The sequence below is a fragment of the Accipiter gentilis genome, chromosome 5, assembly GCF_929443795.1.
Source record: "Accipiter gentilis chromosome 5, bAccGen1.1, whole genome shotgun sequence".
NCBI classification, from domain to species: domain Eukaryota; kingdom Metazoa; phylum Chordata; class Aves; order Accipitriformes; family Accipitridae; genus Astur; species Astur gentilis.
In genome coordinates, this window is record NC_064884.1 from 35,661,524 (window position 1) to 35,679,617 (window position 18,094).

The following is an 18,094-nucleotide window of genomic DNA, read 5'->3' on the forward strand; positions in this document are numbered from 1 at the left end:
TGGGAAAAATGTAAAAGGTACTTCATTTAAAACAGTAGCAAGCTGAAGCTATTGTTATGACTTCTACCTCTATCTTCAATAATTTTTATAAATGCTGAGAGATAGAAGTGCAAGTTTTCATGCTTAAATGCTCTAGATATTTACAAGATAATTTTCAAAAAGCTCCTTCGTATAAAAATATGGAGAATCCTATTTAAAGGATAAAAAATGATTTATTATAAAGGCAACTTGAATGTAGCTCTAGTTTCTTTGAAGTTTGTCTCAGAAACATAAGTATTTTATTTCCCAAGAGTAAATAGAGATTATCAAATTGCTGCTGTATTTTCCCATATATAATTTTCTCTCTGCAAGAAAAAAAAACAAAAAACAAAGAAATGAACGTCATTTGTCTTCCCAGGGAACGTATTAAGAGGCTGAACTGAAAATCTCTTGTTCCCTCCGTTAATGCTTGTAGTTTGGGAAATTTGATTTCAGGGAGTCAGGTACATAATCCCTGCTGTTGTTCAGAAGTTTAATGTATGTCTTCTTGTGAACTATGATATAAATGGAGTCAAATATCATAGACATTGCCAAGTTGAAGAAATAAGAATTTCCTCTTTATTGGTTCAATAGACACCATGGTTTGTAAGTTTAAATGAAATGTCTTTTCTTTGATGTGAAAAACCTAATAATAGAAAAGATGATTTTAAGCACGCAAGAAGAGGAAAAAGTGGAAATATGCATTTCAGTTTTAATACGGAGACAAGAGAATGTAGAATATAGATAAAATCAATAATGAAGTAGAAGCTTTCTCCTTTTCTTTCCTTTTCTTTCCTTTTCTTTCCTTTTCTTTCCTTTTCTTTCCTTTTCTTTCCTTTTCTTTCCTTTTCTTTCCTTTTCTTTCCTTTTCTTTCCTTTTCTTTCCTTTTCTTTCCTTCCATCTATCTACCTACCTACAATTTAAAGTAATTGTGTGAAAAGCAGGAGGAATAGGATGGTAGCATTCATGCAGAAAGTCATCAGCCATGGGCCCACAGCAAGACTCTCCATGGCTCTGTCTTTCAGTTCAGGGGCTGGATGCTAGGCGCTACTATATATGTGTGGATGCTGGTGGGCTTCTAGAGCCTTTGTTTTTTAATTCTTTTTTTAGTTTATCTAGCTTCTCCAGTATTGCCTTTTCAAAACTCTTCAGAATGGCTATACCCAGTGCTTTCACTTTCCCAAGGTGAAGATCTGATAAGGAGGATATGCAGCTTCCCTAACAAAATAATTTCTTTAGTGTTCCTTCTTTCTGCAGTCCGGCTGCCAGCTTGAAGGGTTGCAGACCCTTCCCAAACACAGCATTAACTACAGCTTTCAATGCAAAAGACTGAATTGCTCAGCTTCCTGTAATACTGAGTTGCTTCGATCTGGTGAGATGAAAGGAGGAAAAAGCTTCTCGAATATATTTGCAGGCTAGGTAATGAGGCTATCCAGTATGAGTAATGCTTTACAAATTTACAAAGTCAAGCTTCAGCCGAGAATGTAAACACATTTACATAAACTTTAGTAACAGTAGATCACTTTAATATATTTGTTCAAATGCCTGCAATTTCAATTTCCAAGCAGGTGGAATGATATTGCTAGGAAAAGAAAGAAATCTGAAAAAAAAGCAGTTTAAAAAACCCATAGACAACCCTTGGTAATTCTTGTCAATCTTTGGGCTCCAATAAAACCTGCAGCATTGCTTGTTCATAAAATTTAAGTCAAATGGTTTTTTTCCCTTTTGACATCCAAGACTTCTTCAAGAGATCCCACTATGCTTTGCAGTTTTGTGTTAAGACGACATATACAGGTCCTCCTGGGGCCTCTCAGTAGCTCCATTACAGTCTCGGCCTCAACCTTTGAGGTTGGCAACTCATCCACCAGGGTTATTAATTTTGTGTTTATAGTCTAGGAACCAGCTATTTTAGCTAAAATGAAGTTTTCTGACAATTTTATTATGGTAGCACCATGCAGCTGTTGTCCCTTTGATTTGACTTTGTTGTGGGAACACGTTATTTCAGATATTTATGTGACTGACTGTGGTGATGCATTGGCTCAGTTTTTCTCAATATTTCTAAAATGATGTTCCCCAGCCTGTGGTACTTTAGAATGTGTCTGTCCCTCTTTAAAATTAAGATAAATGAACTGATGCGGGTTTAGAAATTCTGGATAAATATCTTAAGTGGAATGAACACAGATACAGAGCCCATCAAGCCCTTCGTATTTGGATGGTACCGCACGGGAAGGATGCGCTGCTTCCTCTGACTGTTGCGGTTCTGAGGGGATTCCAGCATTTTGTACGTGTGCGTACGCTGCCGTGTGGATCACAAGGCCACCTTGCAATAAACTGTGCTTTGCAATAATGTAATTTTCATGACTATGTGCTTGTTTCTGAAGCATTGGAAAGCATTTCCATTGGATCTGAAATGCTGCATTTTGAAAAGTGGATTTATCTTTCATTATTTTCGCAGTCTAGATTTCTACGCAGCTGCTAATCAGTAAGCTCTGAAAGAGGACACTTCTCAGGCATTAACTTAAAGTTCATCTGTAGCAGTTTAAGTCAATTTTGTTAAGATGCTTTACCTTAAAGGTGCCAGTGGTGGCATCATTCCCTTTGCTAAGCATTAATGTTAGAAATTCTCATTCCTAATGCCAAGACATTCATGGCTCATTACGATCTGGCTTAGTTTAGCAGCCTGTTGTTCTTGTGTTTCCGAGTATTTGTTCTAATTTGAAACAAATGGGAATGCTGGCAACCTAACGGAGACATATGTAGGAAGTAACCATTGGCAACCATGGTTGCATGAGACAAGATTCTATAATTGGAGCATTTAAGTATTAATCCTCACAAGCCAATGGAGGAGTCCTTTCCAGGTTGTTCAGTACAAGCCCTGGAACCTGATTCTCTTCTCAGGCTGTATTTTTTGTAATTGGCACATAGTTTGCTTCAGATAATGTTTATACAAATGAAAGTACGAGAAGAGTCATTCCCTACAAAGGCAAATCCTGCTTTCTTCTGCATGCAGTGTGTTCCTTAGGCCTCAGTAGAAACCTTGCAAGTGTGTGTGGAAATAAGATCTGACTAAATCCTATAAGGCTAGATCTGGACAGCCTGTCCCACAAGGTATTGGTGTGCTTATGAATGATTACTTTCTTACCTTCACAGTAGAAATACGTAGTGAAATATGACATAAGGTATTTCACTTTGAATACAGGGAGGATAAAATTTTAGCTACCGCAATTTAGTTCTGGCCATGTACATAAAGTCTTGTGTGACCAAGTTATTTCAGATCATATCTAGAGTAGAGATAAAATAGATTATAAAAAATGTGTAAGATATAAATTCATTGGCTTTAAGCTTTTTAATGCAGTAAGGTGAATGAGAGGGGAGAAGAGTTTAATGTGGGGTTTTTTTCCCCTGTATAGATCCAAATGTACTGCAAACTTAAAGAGAGCAATTCTGTTGAATTTATTGGAACATGCACACTTATCCTAGAGAGAGATAAAATTAGGTAAATTTGATCTGTTATTGTGTCAGAAGAACAAAGATCGTTTACAATCCCTTTTGCACTTCCACTTCCCAAGGTGGGGACAAGTCTGAAACATGTTCTAATCCTGACATGGAAGAGATCAGCTGTATCAGGCTGGTTTATCTCATCTATCAGTAATTGACCTTTGTGGTAATGGTGCAATCCCCATTAATGGGGATACACTGCCTCTTTTGTATTGCCTTCTTCACAGGAACTTTGTGGTTGGGAAATATCCCACAAAAAGAATCCCCAAGGTTTCTTGTTAGGAGAAATTTACATCCTCTCTGTATCACAGGAGGAATAGGAATAGCAAATTTGGTTTTGCAAACCTATTTAAGATACAAAATGATGCGACATTCTTTTTTTGTTTCTCTGTCAGGGGTTCCTAGATATGCCTTTATCACACAAACCTATTTAAAATACAAAATGATGTAACAGTCTTTTTTTTGTTTCTGTGTCAGGGGTTCCTAGATATGCCTTCATCACAAACCGAGAAAAAGCAGAGATACGTGAGCTAACTTGGAATGAATGAGGGCATTTTCCACAGGCTGTGTAGCTTTTATGATGCTGGAGTTGGAGCAAAATAAATTGGCTTGCAAGGAACTCTGTGCTACCATAGCTTGACTACTTCTGGTGTCTGAGATAGACACCATAGTTAAATGAAGACTGGGAAAGAGGATATATTACTATTTGTAAAATACATTCAGGAATTAGTACAAAGGAGGAAGAAGAATTATTGAAATTGAACCTGCTCTAAGATCAAATGGATATGAATTGCTTCTGAATGAATTTAGAATGTAAATTAGAACAAGGTTTCTGACATCAGAGGAATGATGTCTGAGTCTGGAATGACCTTTCCAATAGGGCAGGCAGGACAAGGAACCTAAATTATTTCAAGGTGAAGCTTGATAAATTAGTATAGGTAGTGATCCCAGAGATGAAAATTAAAGTTTATGATTATAGTATCATAGATCATTGGCTCAAAGAGACCTCAAAAAGCATCCTGTCCATTTCCTTGCTGTAACTTAGTCTCAATTACATTTAAATCATTCTAGGTTTATCCAGCCTGATCTTAAATATGATCTCATCTCAGTGATGAGACTCTACAGCCCTGTTACTCTTCCATTCAATTACCTCACTATTTCCACCATTAAAAAGCTTTCCTAATCTCAATTTAAGTCTCCCTAGCACAATTTAAGTTCATTTCTTGTCCTCTCCACAGCAGACTTGGAGAACAAATTAGTATCCTGCCCCTTTATAGCCATCTCGTATATGCTTGGAAACTCCTAGCCTTTTTCCCAGAATTACGGAGTGGCTGAGGTTGGAACTTCATATTTTCATTTTGATATTAACCCTTGATTCTTTCAGTCTTTTCTCTGAAAACTCGTCTTCTAGATCTCTGTTTGTTCTGGTACTCTCTGCTGGGCTCTCCAGGTGTTTCTCTTCCTTCTTCCCATTCCTCCTGATGACGGTCTACCAGTACTGAATACAACAGAGGGATTATTTTGTGATTCTCAGCCATAGTGCTACTGCTTATTTATCCAAGCATTATTGTCATTTTTACAGCATAGGATGTGGTTTACTTCCCAGTTGTCTAGGTGTTTTCATCAAATACATTCCCTGCTGTGGCAGGGTATTGGATTAGAAATGCCCTTGATCTCTGCAGCTGTCCGTATGAGATGTTTTTGTGAGTTTCTTCTAATAAAGCTCTTATGGTCCTTGTAAGGGAATGTTTGAGATCACTGTGGAAGGGGAAAATGGGCCATAAACAGAAAGCTTTGTGGATCCATCTAGACGAAACTTCTCTTACGTGATTGACTTTAATTCTTCTCATGTGGATCCTTCTTATCCTGCATCCCTCGTGCTCTCAAAGCAAGGACAATCCCTAAAGCAGGCATAGCCTACAGGCCTCCCCAGGGTCAGAATCCACCAGAAGGTTATGAATGAGGAGGAGAGCTGTGGTGTGCTTAGGGATTAGCATGATTGCTCCTTGTCTCATAACCTGAAGAGTGCATCATAACACCTGCTGTAAATGCAGATTGATGGGTGAAGGGGGGACAACCAAGCCCTTTTGTGCCATCAAGCTGATGCTACGGAAATCTCCTTCTAAGACAGCAGAAGCTGAGGGCACTGTACTACTGGAACTGCTTTGTAGCTGAATGTCTGGGTAACCTTATATTTCAGTTACCGGTTTGATATGATTCTTACCTGTTTTCATTTTAGCTCATTGTCAGCTTGAGGTCAAATCTTAATGGCTTATTTGCTCTGCATATCAGCAAATGAGGTAGTTTGATGCCACATTCATGCATAAATTTGAGAACATGGAATAAATAAGATACTATTAAGCATAACACTCAGAATTCAAGGGCTTGAGAAACTTTGCATATTGCTAAGCTGACAAAGTGTTGTTCTAAAGTGATAAAAGCAGGTGTTTCTTTTTAGTTGCCAAGTCTGCTCCCATGTGAGAGGCTAGATAAGTAGTCCAAATTACATCTAAGAAGGAAATTTGCCAGAGCTTAATTACTTTTCATCACAGTGCCAAATAAGTAGAAGAAGAAAAAAAACCACCTTGGAACTACATTGGAGTCTATTTAATTCTCCTCATTTAAAGCCCTGAGGTAAAATTCTTAACTTCACAATAAACTGCACTCTTTCAGTGGTAAAGCAGAACAAATTTATAAGCAATGGCTTGTGCTCCTTCTACACTTGGCAGTTAGGTAAAAGCAATTTTTTGTTCAAAAATATAAGTAGCTTTTACAAGGTCTGCAGCCTTGTTGTTTCAGTAGGATATAGTTTTATCATTAATCAACACTTTTCTCTGATGACTTCTGCTAAGGTTATGGCTATTTATTTAATCTTTATTGATAAAAGTGATCTTATTAAGCCTGGCTATTAGATCTTGGTGTTCTGTGAGTTAGACCATAGTATCATCAAACCTTGCTCTCCTACTCTGGCCCTTTGTGCTTGTCTGCGTGCTGGGCAGTTGAGTGTATCAGACTGTGTTCAGTCAATCCTACTTAAGTCAAGCCTCTCATCACAAAGCCTCCATCAGCTTGTCTTCTGCAAGGAGACTTTATCAGGAAGTCAGCAGGAGAAGAGATTAAGACCACAGCCATTTACCCATGTGCCCTGTGCAATGAAATGTCAGTGTCGTAACCCCTCCGTTCTGCATTAGTATTTCATTGGCAAGGAGGCATTTTGCCGGGAGATCTCCCTGTCCTTCATTTAAAAAGAATGTAATGAAACCAGAATTCTTGTACAAGACCAGTCCAGGGACTCTGCTGTTTTGATATCTGCTTATGTTGTCAGTATTTTGGAGGAAGATGCAAGAATAATAATAAAAAAGATTAAAAAACATCTGCCATTTTTCTCATCTCTTGGTAGCTGCTTTATAGGTGAAACTACATGGAAGTTGAGATTCTTTACCTGTTTTATGTAGATAGACCCAGTTGATTTCCCCCTCCCATATATTTTATCTTTAAGCAGTCATCCAATTCCCTCTTAAAAATGCTCAGTTCATAGTCTGCCCTCATATGAAAGTATTTTCACAAGAAATAGCTAGTATCTACTGTATTTGGAATGTTTTTGGTTTACTGTATCTTTTTTTGTTAGACTAAAATAGTTAATAGAAAGTTCAAAGTTTGAGTGCACAGAACGGGATCATTGATTTTTAGAGGGTTACTATAAATTTTCTGTTATTTTCAGTTCACTTTTTTGTACAGACTAATATTACCACTTTGACCTCTCTATAAAGCAACACTTTCACCAAGCATTACTGCAAGCATGGACTGTTTCCTTTTCTAATTTATTATAGTCAGCTTAAAACCCAGTGATGTGTGTGAGTGGCTGAGATTATTTATTCTAAGATGTATTACTGAGATGCATGCATCAACTATGAATCTCATCTGCTCCTTTGCTACATATTCATTTAGTTTTATTTGATTCCACTGGCAGTTGTAACTAATAAAATCTTTAGTTCTGTTTGGGGCAGATTTTACTCTCTCCTTGAGTAGGCTTGTCTCTTGTGAGAGATCTTAACTTGAAAACAGAGTTCCATGTTGAATATAGGTCAACAGTGTCATGCTGAAAAAGGACAGTCAGGGAATTATAAAGAGGCATATAGCCTCTGAGGCACAAGAAGTAACTAATCTTCAGTTCTTCTCAGAAACGGGAAGATCTCTTTCCAGCACTGGGCATAACATCTTAAGAAAGATGTTGACCAGCTGGAGAGTCCAAAGGCAAACAAGAATAATCAGATGCTTTGAATGTATGACAAGCAGTGCGTGCGTGTGTGTGTGTGAAGAATACAAGGCTGTGGGGGTGTGTGTTAGTTATTTTCAGATAGGTAAAAGGATTTTGCAGAGTGGAAGGGAATAATCTGTTCTCTGTGTCCATTATGGAGACAGGAAGATGTCACTGTGACCTGTGACTGCACTATTCATATTGGACATTAGGAAAATATTTCTGAAGGTGAGGATAGTCATCAGTGTGCTTTCTACATATCAAGCAATATTTGAAAGTGTTCAGATCTTCCACTGGAGAGCAGAATTTGGTCATTTGAAAATCTTTCTCTGTAAATGCATTTCAGGACATTAGATAGCAATCTAAGTAATGTTTCTGGGTTGCTCTGACAAAGGTACAGGAACCTCATCTGATTCTAGCAAGTGCTCTTAGTATTTTCACTGTCACAGGTTCAGGAGAAAAGAACAAGGAAGGCCCAGAAGAGAGATGTCTAGTTTGGTACTTCAGGGAAGGCATGCATGTACCTAAGAATAAGCTGCTATATATTGTTAAAAGGATGCCGATGGCAAAAGAAGGAGCACATACAGGATGATAGTTCTGGGTCATCATAATTCAGCGGTATCACCATTTAAAGTGATGTGCCTTGTCACAAGGCAGAGGGTAGAGAAAAGACAAAAGAGCATCTCAGCTACAGCTGGTAGGATTTCCTGTATTCTCATTTTGAATATGCCCAAAGCAATACTTTTGGAAATCTCTTTTGTGTCAAACGAGAGAAAGAGAGGCAGGAGTTTTCTGCTGCCATCCCCTTGTCTCCCTTTATTTCTCATCAGACATTTGGTCTTTGAAGTAGTTTAAATTTGGTTAAAAGTAGAAAGTTTCAATGCAAGCCTTTGGTTCAGACAGATCGTTTTCCATTAAAAATCCACCTTATAAAAAAATTCTGAACCAGTTCCTGCTCCAGTGCCATCAGGTGAGGAAATAGGAATGTGCTATAATTGGAACCAGTCTCCAGTAGTTACAGTGCTGCAAAAAAACATCTCTAACTGAGTTGTACTTCAGGCCTACAATCCCCTTGGGCTGCTTGCTTGTAGTGGTGTCAGGGTAATAGCACTACATCAGTACAAAAAACACTTTGTATGCATATAAGCATCATAAAATGCTGGGGGTAAATAGATTGAATTATATATGTTGCTCTTCTGGGAATGCAGGATAAATATTGCTGGAAGTTACACATAGCTGCAGTTGCATGCTACACCTTTAGGAAATAGAATCACAGCATCATAGAATAGTTTGGGTTGGAAGGGACTTTTAAAGGTCATCTAGACCAACCCCCCTGCAATGAGCAGGGACATCTTCAGTTAGATCAGGTTGCTGAGAGCCCCGTCCAGCCTGACCTTGAATGTTTCCAGGGATGGGGCATCTACCACCTCTCTGTACCTGTGCCAGTGTTTCACCACCCTCATCATAAAGGGACACAGCTGATTTAATCATTATTTTGTTTGTCATTTCAGCTAAATTGCTCTGTCTTGTTATATGTATAAATTAGCACTTAACCTTGCTGTCATCAGATGCTTAGCGGGATCTAAGGAAGACTGGTGCAGACAACTGAAGTGAATTACAAGCTTCAACATCAGGCTACATCTTAACCTGGTGCTGAAGGATGAATCAATCCATCTCTTTTCATTTAAAATCATGCACTGGACCTTGGTCAAAAATATTACTGATATAAACAAATGGCACGGCTGATGGATCACTCTGTTGCCAATAACCAATGAAAAATACCTGAGTATTTTCCCTTCGTTTGGCAAAGTCCTCTTTCTTGATTAAAGCTGGCAACTATAGGGATAAAAGGACATCTGAAATATTGTACCTGATAGACGTTCTGATGAAACGTGTTCCCCAAAGGCTTGAATCCTACCCTTTTCTGCAAGAACTGTGACTCCTTAGAAGGGTTGACTGATTTTAGGAGAGATTGTAAGATGCCTGCTCCTAGTACACTGTTGATTGAGCAGATGTGGAAACAGTACCCGAGTCATCCCAGCTTACAGCTCAGCATTTTAAAGAAATTTAAATTTGTTGCCCATTTGCCTTAAACCATTATCAACAAAAGTAACACAGGAGCTGCCTAAGAAGCAGGGTAGACATCTGGAGGAGGAGCTGACCACCCGATGCAGTAACCTGGTGTCTTCCCCAAGGGCAAGTCACCCTCCTTGTGAATCAGATCCCTACAGCCACAGTTGCTGGGTTGGTTTTGTACTGTCTGTGAAGGTCTAAGACTGAAATGTACAGTGCATCACGCTTTGGGAACATTTCCTCTAGCTTGAAAATTACAATCTGCACCAATAAAACCAAAAGTACCAGAATGCTAATCTTTCATTGCCTCAGACTCATTTGCTCCTTAAAGATGGGAAGACTATTTGCATATGCATTGATTAAATGGAATGCGTTTGTTGTTTCAGATCCATTCATAGTGAATTGTTATAATTTAATCTAGGCTGTGCAGGGTCCTGGGGGGAAGCAACCAAGTGCAATATATATCTGCATCATTAAAAATAATTTAAGTGTGATGACAGCTGGAAAATAACCATACAAGTGATTTCAGGGTGTTCCATATTTATTCCCTGGTAATGATAAATCGTTGTTGATTTTCTCGGTTTACAAGTGAAACGGCAGGTTTTTAACACATCAGCCTTCAGACTGGGCTCGTAAATCAAGTAAACTGAGCAGACACCTGCCTAACATTTAGTCCTTGTTACCACAAATTCAAGCTTCTCACATTCATTCATTCATTTAATCCCCCAAAGTCCCCTTAAACTAGGTAAACATTATCTCCATATTACTAATGGAGAACTGAAACGTAGGGCGTGTGGAAAGTAACTTTGCAGAAAGTAGCTTTAAAGGGCTTTTAGACAGTCTACAAGTCTTAATCTCAGAAGTTAGCTGAATATTTTTTTCATGTTACTCTAGGTGATTTCTTCATTGATAAACTGCCTCTGACTGAATTGACCATGTCTTCTGGAACCAAGCATGGTTTACTATCCTTGGTAACACAGGGAGTTAACATGTACAATGAAAAAGTGCCATATTTATCTTAAAGCAGAATTCTAAGTAGAACTTTGTTAGAACACCATCCTGTTGTGATATTTGGGGAATATGACAGGGGTTAATGGCTGGAAAGATTATAGGTTTATTGATCACACATAATCCCTAAATGTTTTTTGAACTGTATTTAGGCATCACTTAAGCTGCTGCTGGAAAACAACCACATGTGAGCTGGAAGGCAGCAGCTGTCAGAGAGCTCAGAGCACTATTACATGACAGTTGAGAGGGGGAAAGTAAAAGAGGTCGCTTTCTCATGCCAAACAGTCTTGTGGCTAAAATCTAGCTACCTACTGAAGTACAGTGGCAACTTAAAGAAGAAAGGACACACTGGAAAAGGAAAACTAAAAGTCACGTTATTAAGGAAGGAGATGTAAAAATGAAATTACCACATTCTTGCTTTGTTTAATATGTATGGTTCCCTGGTCCTCAGCATAATTAAGCCCTCAGTAGGGCTATAAAAAATCAATATATAAAATACAGCTGCTAAACTCACCATCAGTTTCTGTACTTGCATGTGCACTGACCCTTTCATTCTTTCCTTCTGATGTAAGACAAAGTCAAGGTATGAACCAGATAAAGGCAAATGGAAATATAGGTACTATGCAGTAGAATTATCCCAGAACTTTGATGTAAATTGGCCTATAAGACAGCTCTGCAGAACTGTTTTCGGCATGGAGTGTTTTCCCCGTAAAAGAGTGGTTAAGCCTTGTCTGGCAAGACCAAGACGTTACAGTTTTTTGGAGGTGGGTAAATAAGGGGCTTGAAGACCAAGGTCAAGGCTGCAGCTTGATCCTCTCAAAGGCTAAAATCTAGGACCTGATTAGAAAAATAGTTCACAAGAATTGGCTGTCCTAAATATGTTGGTTTGGTCATTCTCTGAATGCCACCACTAGTTTGGTTAATTACAGGGAAAGACAGTGATAAAAACTTGGTAAACCCATCCGATTGTTCTGTAAATGCAATTATTATTGTGCAATACAGGAGGTCTTGTCATGGACAAGACCCTTTAGACTACAAGAACAAAATAAACAAATGATGTATATCCCAGTGGTCTTGTAGATAGCGCAGCTGTGATGTTTGCCCACTAAATAATCATTGGGGAAAAATTATAAAGTATTGATTTATCTGTAAGCAAGAGGACTACCCAGAGTTTTATTTACCTCAGGAACACTTCAGTTATTCCTGATTCAATCAAATGCTAGAAAACACAGTTTTGCTCTGCTGTCAAGGTAACTTATTGTATTAGATGTTTCCCAAAATATTGAGACAATTACATATGCATGAGTCTCCAGGAAAGCTCATGAAGGAAGGATGCTAATGTTCTTGTTCTTGAAAGAATATCCTCATGCTGTCACAAGGTATTAGTGATATTGCCACTTTTCTTTTCTGGCTATGGAGTTTTGTGGGCATTGCTCATCTCCAGCCAGCCATCAGCGTCTGTTAGGCATTTTCTCTTACATTCGCCACCTTGAAATGCTGTAATCATTGCAGTGGATTCCTGTGGCAGAAGTCTGACAGCGGCCACCCTTTCAGGTTGGGATGGGGTTTGCTGTGGGGCTGGCACATGGGAAGTGGGGCAGTGAAGCAATTGTTGCCGTGGACCTTTGCAAATCCCTCTGGCCAGTGGGAATGCTCGAGCTGGTTATGCTGGATTTTGGGTAGTTTTGAGAAGCTCCCTTCCTGTAGCACTATGTGGGATTGTGCCTTGAACATAACGGTAATACACATTTGTTGCGCTTTATTGCATTTCCTTCAGGTTGCTGTGGAATCCAGTGTTGACCAAGTATTGATATTTCTTAATGTATGAACTGAATTCAATTTGTAGCTTAAGAAATCCAGAGCCTGTGTATTAGAACTTCTTTCTTTCCATGTCTTCTCTCCTTTATAAGGTAGCATTCAGGAGTGTGAGAAAAGTGACAAAGGTGTGAATCTTAATTTCTGAAATTTTAGGTTAAACTTGCTTGCTGCTTAGGAACAAATGCATTCTCTACTAGCAGTGGGAAATACTCTCACCGCAGTCTAGACCAGAACATGGATGTGAAAAATCAGCTAAATCAAATGTCTTCAAACAATCTCACGGCTGAAATGGCTATTTGCTATGTAACACATTTGTCTAAATTGGACTCAGTTACCATATACTGAGATCACCTGTGTTGTCTCACTGAAACAGGGGTTGTTAAGGCCAAAGACCGTGTTTGTGTGGCTGGTATGTAACTCACTGTGGATGCAGCTGAAATACAGGAAACAATAATAAAAAGTGGGTCCTAGATTTGAATTTTTCTTTTTGACAGTCTTTCAGTAATATCATAGCAGGATTTAATCACTATCAATTACAGGTCTTAATTAAATACTAGTAAGTACTTATTACTATGATAATGGACTAGAAATAGCTACCTGATGGTTTAAGGGCTCTTTATAGGAGTAACTGCTCCTGAATAAACATAAAACTTTTCTTATTTGTCTCTGAGATTAAAATTGGAAAAAAACCATAAGAAATGCATGGCAGACATTTTGGTTTTGAGGATCTTGCTTTTGTCGTAGAGTGGCTTCATTTTTTTGCAATTAATAATTTTTGCAAAGTTGTTTGTTCAACTGCAGGGATATTTTGTGTAGTTTGTGGATTGCATGTTCAAAATAGAAGTTTATGCAAACAAACAAACAAAAAATCAAAGTAGATCACTAATAATTTGTGCATGTAAATAATCCATTGTAGATACCATCAGTTTAATTGCATGTGCAGATTAAAATATCTTAATTTGAAAACAAACCTTTTAATATTCAGTTTATATTTATGTCAAAATCTGTTGAAACATACAATAGTTTTATGATAATTAACAATGTGACGACCATAGAAGTCTTAAAGTTTGATTTAGATAAGTACCAGAAATATGGTTGTTTATCCATCTTCCACATATCTCTGGTTCTTCGCGCCTTGAGGGAAGCTAGACGTGTATTGTAATTCTGCATTTGGTTCTCACTAGACTCCACAAGAGCAGAGAAAAATGAGAAGAAAATCACTCATTCATTTTTGAGTTTCCTTACAGAAGGGTAGTTTAAGTTGGGGTGGTTTTTTCTGTCTACTTTCCTCATTATAGTGGTAGCTACAAAGCTGGAAGAGTTATATGTGTTTGACTTAGTAATAAGTAATTCAGATCTGGATCATGTGAATCTTTTAGATCTGGGTTTTTTTGTGCAAATTGCTTCAGAGTTGTCTTATTCTAATCTGTGATGTTAGTAAGCTTCTACTGCAAGCTTAATGATGGATGCCTTGGAGACCTGTGCTACTAATTATGCTGTGAATTTTTTCTTAGACTGTCTGCTCTTTGCGGTAGGTTAGGAACTTGATCCCCAGCATCAAAAATTACCAACTCAACTGTAATGAAATAAGAAGCTGCTTACTGCGTGACATGAAAAGGCTGCGCTTAGCAGTGTTCGTGTGATGGTGCTAAGCAGGTTGGAGCTGGAACATCACTGAACTTGGCAGTTTCCTTGTTAAGATATTTTAATCAATCCGACTGCAATGTTTTCTCAATGCTAGAATTCTGCCAAACATCTGGCTAGGAAGTTGCCCTCGGCAGCTGGAGCATGTAACCGTGAAGCTGAAGCACGAGCTGGGTGTTACGGCTGTGATGAACTTCCAGACCGAATGGGACATTGTTCAGAATTCCTGGGGCTGCAACCGCTACCCAGAACCCATGAGCCCCGAAATCCTCATGAAACTGTATAAAGAGGAAGGTCTTGCCTATGTCTGGATGCCAACCCCAGACATGAGCACTGAAGGTAATGCTCAGGCCGCTCTTGCAGTACATTAATAGTAGCAAACTCTTTGAGTTACTAATCTGTCACTTTTGTAACTGTTTTGGGTGGTTTTTTTCTGTGTAAATTTTGCGTAAAAATATAGCTAACGCACAAGGTATAATTTCTCTGTGTGTTGTCTCTAACAAATTATTCACATTTTCTTGTAGGAGGAGAGGCCATGTAAAGTACTTTGTGTCTGGCAGTATATGTGTATTTGAGTTTAAAGCCGTCCGACATTGATAACTGCTTGACTGTTTTTGCTTTCAGCTTGAATTCAGCCTGCATAATGAAAATATGCTGTGTAGGTGGAAGACTGCAAGCTTGCACAGCAGGACAGCTTGCCCTCCTTGCTGGTTAAAAATGGAGAGACAGTGCTGTATGTCTGCCTCTGCTATTCCCTTCCCCCAAGAAACAGTTTTTCTTTAACCATAGTATCCCAGTCTGATGAATCTCCATAGAGTCATTTATATAATTATTTGTAATTAATTTAGAATACCCATGGCACCTGCTGTTGTAGCATATATTATTATTTTTAATTCCTCCGTTGGAATGCTCAATTCAAAATCTTGTTTCCAACCAGTAGGTTAGAAAGCGTGCATGTTTTCAAGTGAGTAGCCTACCAGCAGAAGAGAGTGCTTTCAATAGAGTGAAATACTGCTGCCACAAAGAGAGAACTGTCATATCAGTAATAGGACATCGGGGAAGACAGGAGACCTTAAAAAAGGGGTTTGAAAGGGCTTAATGTCAGTGCTCATTTGTACCATGAGGAAAAGTTAGGCTCTGATGTTTCCAGCTTCAGTTCCCAGGGTAACAGGGAGAAAGGTGTCAGGAAATATGGTATATTCATCCCTTTGGGAGTGAGAAAGGCTGTTCTGTGTTGTTTAACCATATGCATAGTACACAGTTAAATCATAACGTATTAAGTTGTACAGGAAAATACTCTTCTGCTCTCCCCCGCTCCCTTATTATTGACAAAATGGCCTTCACTACAATGTTTTGGAAAGTAGTGGTACGTAGGTAGCTTCACAAGCCTCTAGTACTAATAACCATTTCATTTTTGGCCTGCTAACTTTAATGCTATATAAGATGTGCTATTTGATGTAATTTGCTGACTTGTCTCAGTTCCTGTGAAAACGAATATGCCACACGCACCCAAAGTTAATCAGAATGTGTATTTAGAGAAGACTTGGGGTGTTTTCCAAATTTTGTGTGATCCAAATCTATGTTGCAAGAAAAAAACAAAGTTAGGGTAGAAGGTCATTTGAAAAAAAAAAAAGAAAACTCCCCAATTATGTCAGGTTTGCCATTATGATTCATGGTTCATCAGGCTGTACAGACAAAATCTCAACTGTGAACCTAGCTTTCTCAAATGCAAATGAACGTGCCTTGTTTTTGACCTTAGGAAGAATACAGATGTTGCCACAAGCTGTCTGCCTCTTGCACGGGCTACTGGAGAATGGACACACTGTCTACGTTCATTGCAATGCTGGCGTTGGCAGGTCTACAGCTGCTGTCAGTGGCTGGCTGAAGTACGTGAAGGGATGGAGCCTGCGGAAAGTGCAGTACTTTTTGGCATCCCGGAGACCAGCTGTCTACATAGACGAGGAAGCTCTGAATCGTGCTGAAGATGATTTCTACCAGAAATTTGGGCATCTTCGTTCCTCATGCAAAATACAAGAGTAGAAAAGCAGAAGCAGAAAAGGAAGGTGAAGAGGAATCCTTACATTTGAACCCCAAGGACTTGGAAATCATGAGTCAGACTCCTGCCTTTCCTCTTCAGATTATAAGCTTGTCATAAAAGTTGTGAGAATTTTGTTAAAAAACTGCCTTTGAGGGTTTTGTATGTGCTTTCTTTAAGCTGATATGATTCACGTTTTCAAGCCTTTTGCTGCAAGTATGAGACCTAGAAACTCTGCAAGGGGAAACTAAGATTTTCTTTTAACTACTTGCCTACAGGAACTGGAGGTTTTAGGGTAGACACTAAATAAGATGTGAGGTGAACTAGAGTTGGCACTATTTCAGTGACAAGAAAGAGAAGCATCTCAGAAAAACAGATACAAAAGCTGACTGGATTAAGGTTCGGGTTAGGTTGGAGCTGATCATTGTCAAAGCTGCTCAGTTATTTTAGTTGGAGTGTACGTTATTGAAGTGTTTAAACAAAAAGCTAATGTCTAATGCAGTGAGCTAAAATTTGCTCTCTTTGCCTATCTACTTAATGTTAAATATTATGAGATACAACTATATTCTTTTATGACATTGGGGTTATGCTGGGATGTGGCATGAAGAGAGGAAGCAGCACCACTTACTGCAGCCTTACTCTGTTGCAGGGAAGCACTACTATTTATTACACTATTCTAGGCTGTGAGATCTTGAAGTCAGATACATTCTGGTCCATGCAGCCCTGTACGCTGGGCTCCCTAGGTGCCAAGTCAATCTCAGCAGTAACCACTGGGCTAAAACAGGACCTATAGGAACTACGTGATAAGCCTCTGCACATGATTGACACCACAGCCTCTGCGTTGTTGACCTAGATTAATTTCTTCACTATAGCAAAAGTCTCTCCTTGTGCAAGCAGCGTGTGGGTGTTCACAGATGGTAGATTAACCGACTGAAGCTAATGCTGGGCTATCCCTGTTGGCTTTGTGGATGATTCCTAATGTTCTCCAGCACTGCTTAGTCCCTTGGCTAAACTAAGCAGTGGCATCAACAGCTTCCAGCCCTGCTCAGGTAAAACCAATTTGCTGTAGGTTAAGTCCAAGAGAGAAGGGAGAGAAAACATTTCCTAAGGAACAGAGGATTAAGGATGCATAAAGAGTAAGAAACCTAATTTCTATAGGTTTATTCTTCAGTGAAATCTCATTTTTTTCCAGCCAACTTGTTCCTCTAAAGACCCAGTCAGTGCCAGAGTACTTTAGCTGATGTATTTTGATTATCTGAATACTCAATGGAGAAACTATTAGATATGAACTGTTTATAGAGACTGTCCAGAATAATAGAATATATATTTTATTTATCCTATACTTCAATCATCTTCAAAAGGAAAAATGTTTATTTAAGTTATTCTGTATGTGTGGTTTTGATCATTACTTTGTGTCTGATTTTTCAAAATGACACTGCCTGTTTAGAAAATAGATAAGTTCTCCATTAAATAAAAACATAACGACAATTCTAGCAGCCCATTTTGTCATACGTCTTTGGCGCCCAATTTCATGAGTACCAAAAAGGGTCATGACTGATATTTCTGTATAGAGGTGGGACAAGCCACTTTAATGGTAACAGCCCATTTCTTGTCTGCTACGCTGTGTCAGTTTTGATGGGCTGTTGAGGTGGAAATCTCAAAAACCAGCACAGCCAAGGTGTGTGGATGATACGGCACCTCTGGAACCTCCAAAGACAAAAAAAGGGTTTCTTCTCCCAGC

General features: G+C 38.8%; 1 protein-coding gene across 1 annotated transcript in view; it reads left to right on the plus strand.

Moving 5' to 3' along the window:
• EPM2A (EPM2A glucan phosphatase, laforin) overlaps positions 1-17,841 on the plus strand; it is a 41,450-nt gene extending 23,609 nt beyond the window's left edge. Inside the window, exons 3-4 of the mRNA XM_049800087.1 lie at positions 14,416-14,657; positions 16,078-17,841. Of these exons, the coding sequence (XP_049656044.1) occupies positions 14,416-14,657; positions 16,078-16,358 (523 nt within the window). The 3' untranslated portion in view covers positions 16,359-17,841. The remainder of the gene's footprint in view (positions 1-14,415; positions 14,658-16,077) is intronic.
• The last annotated feature ends 253 nt before the right edge of the window (positions 17,842-18,094 follow it).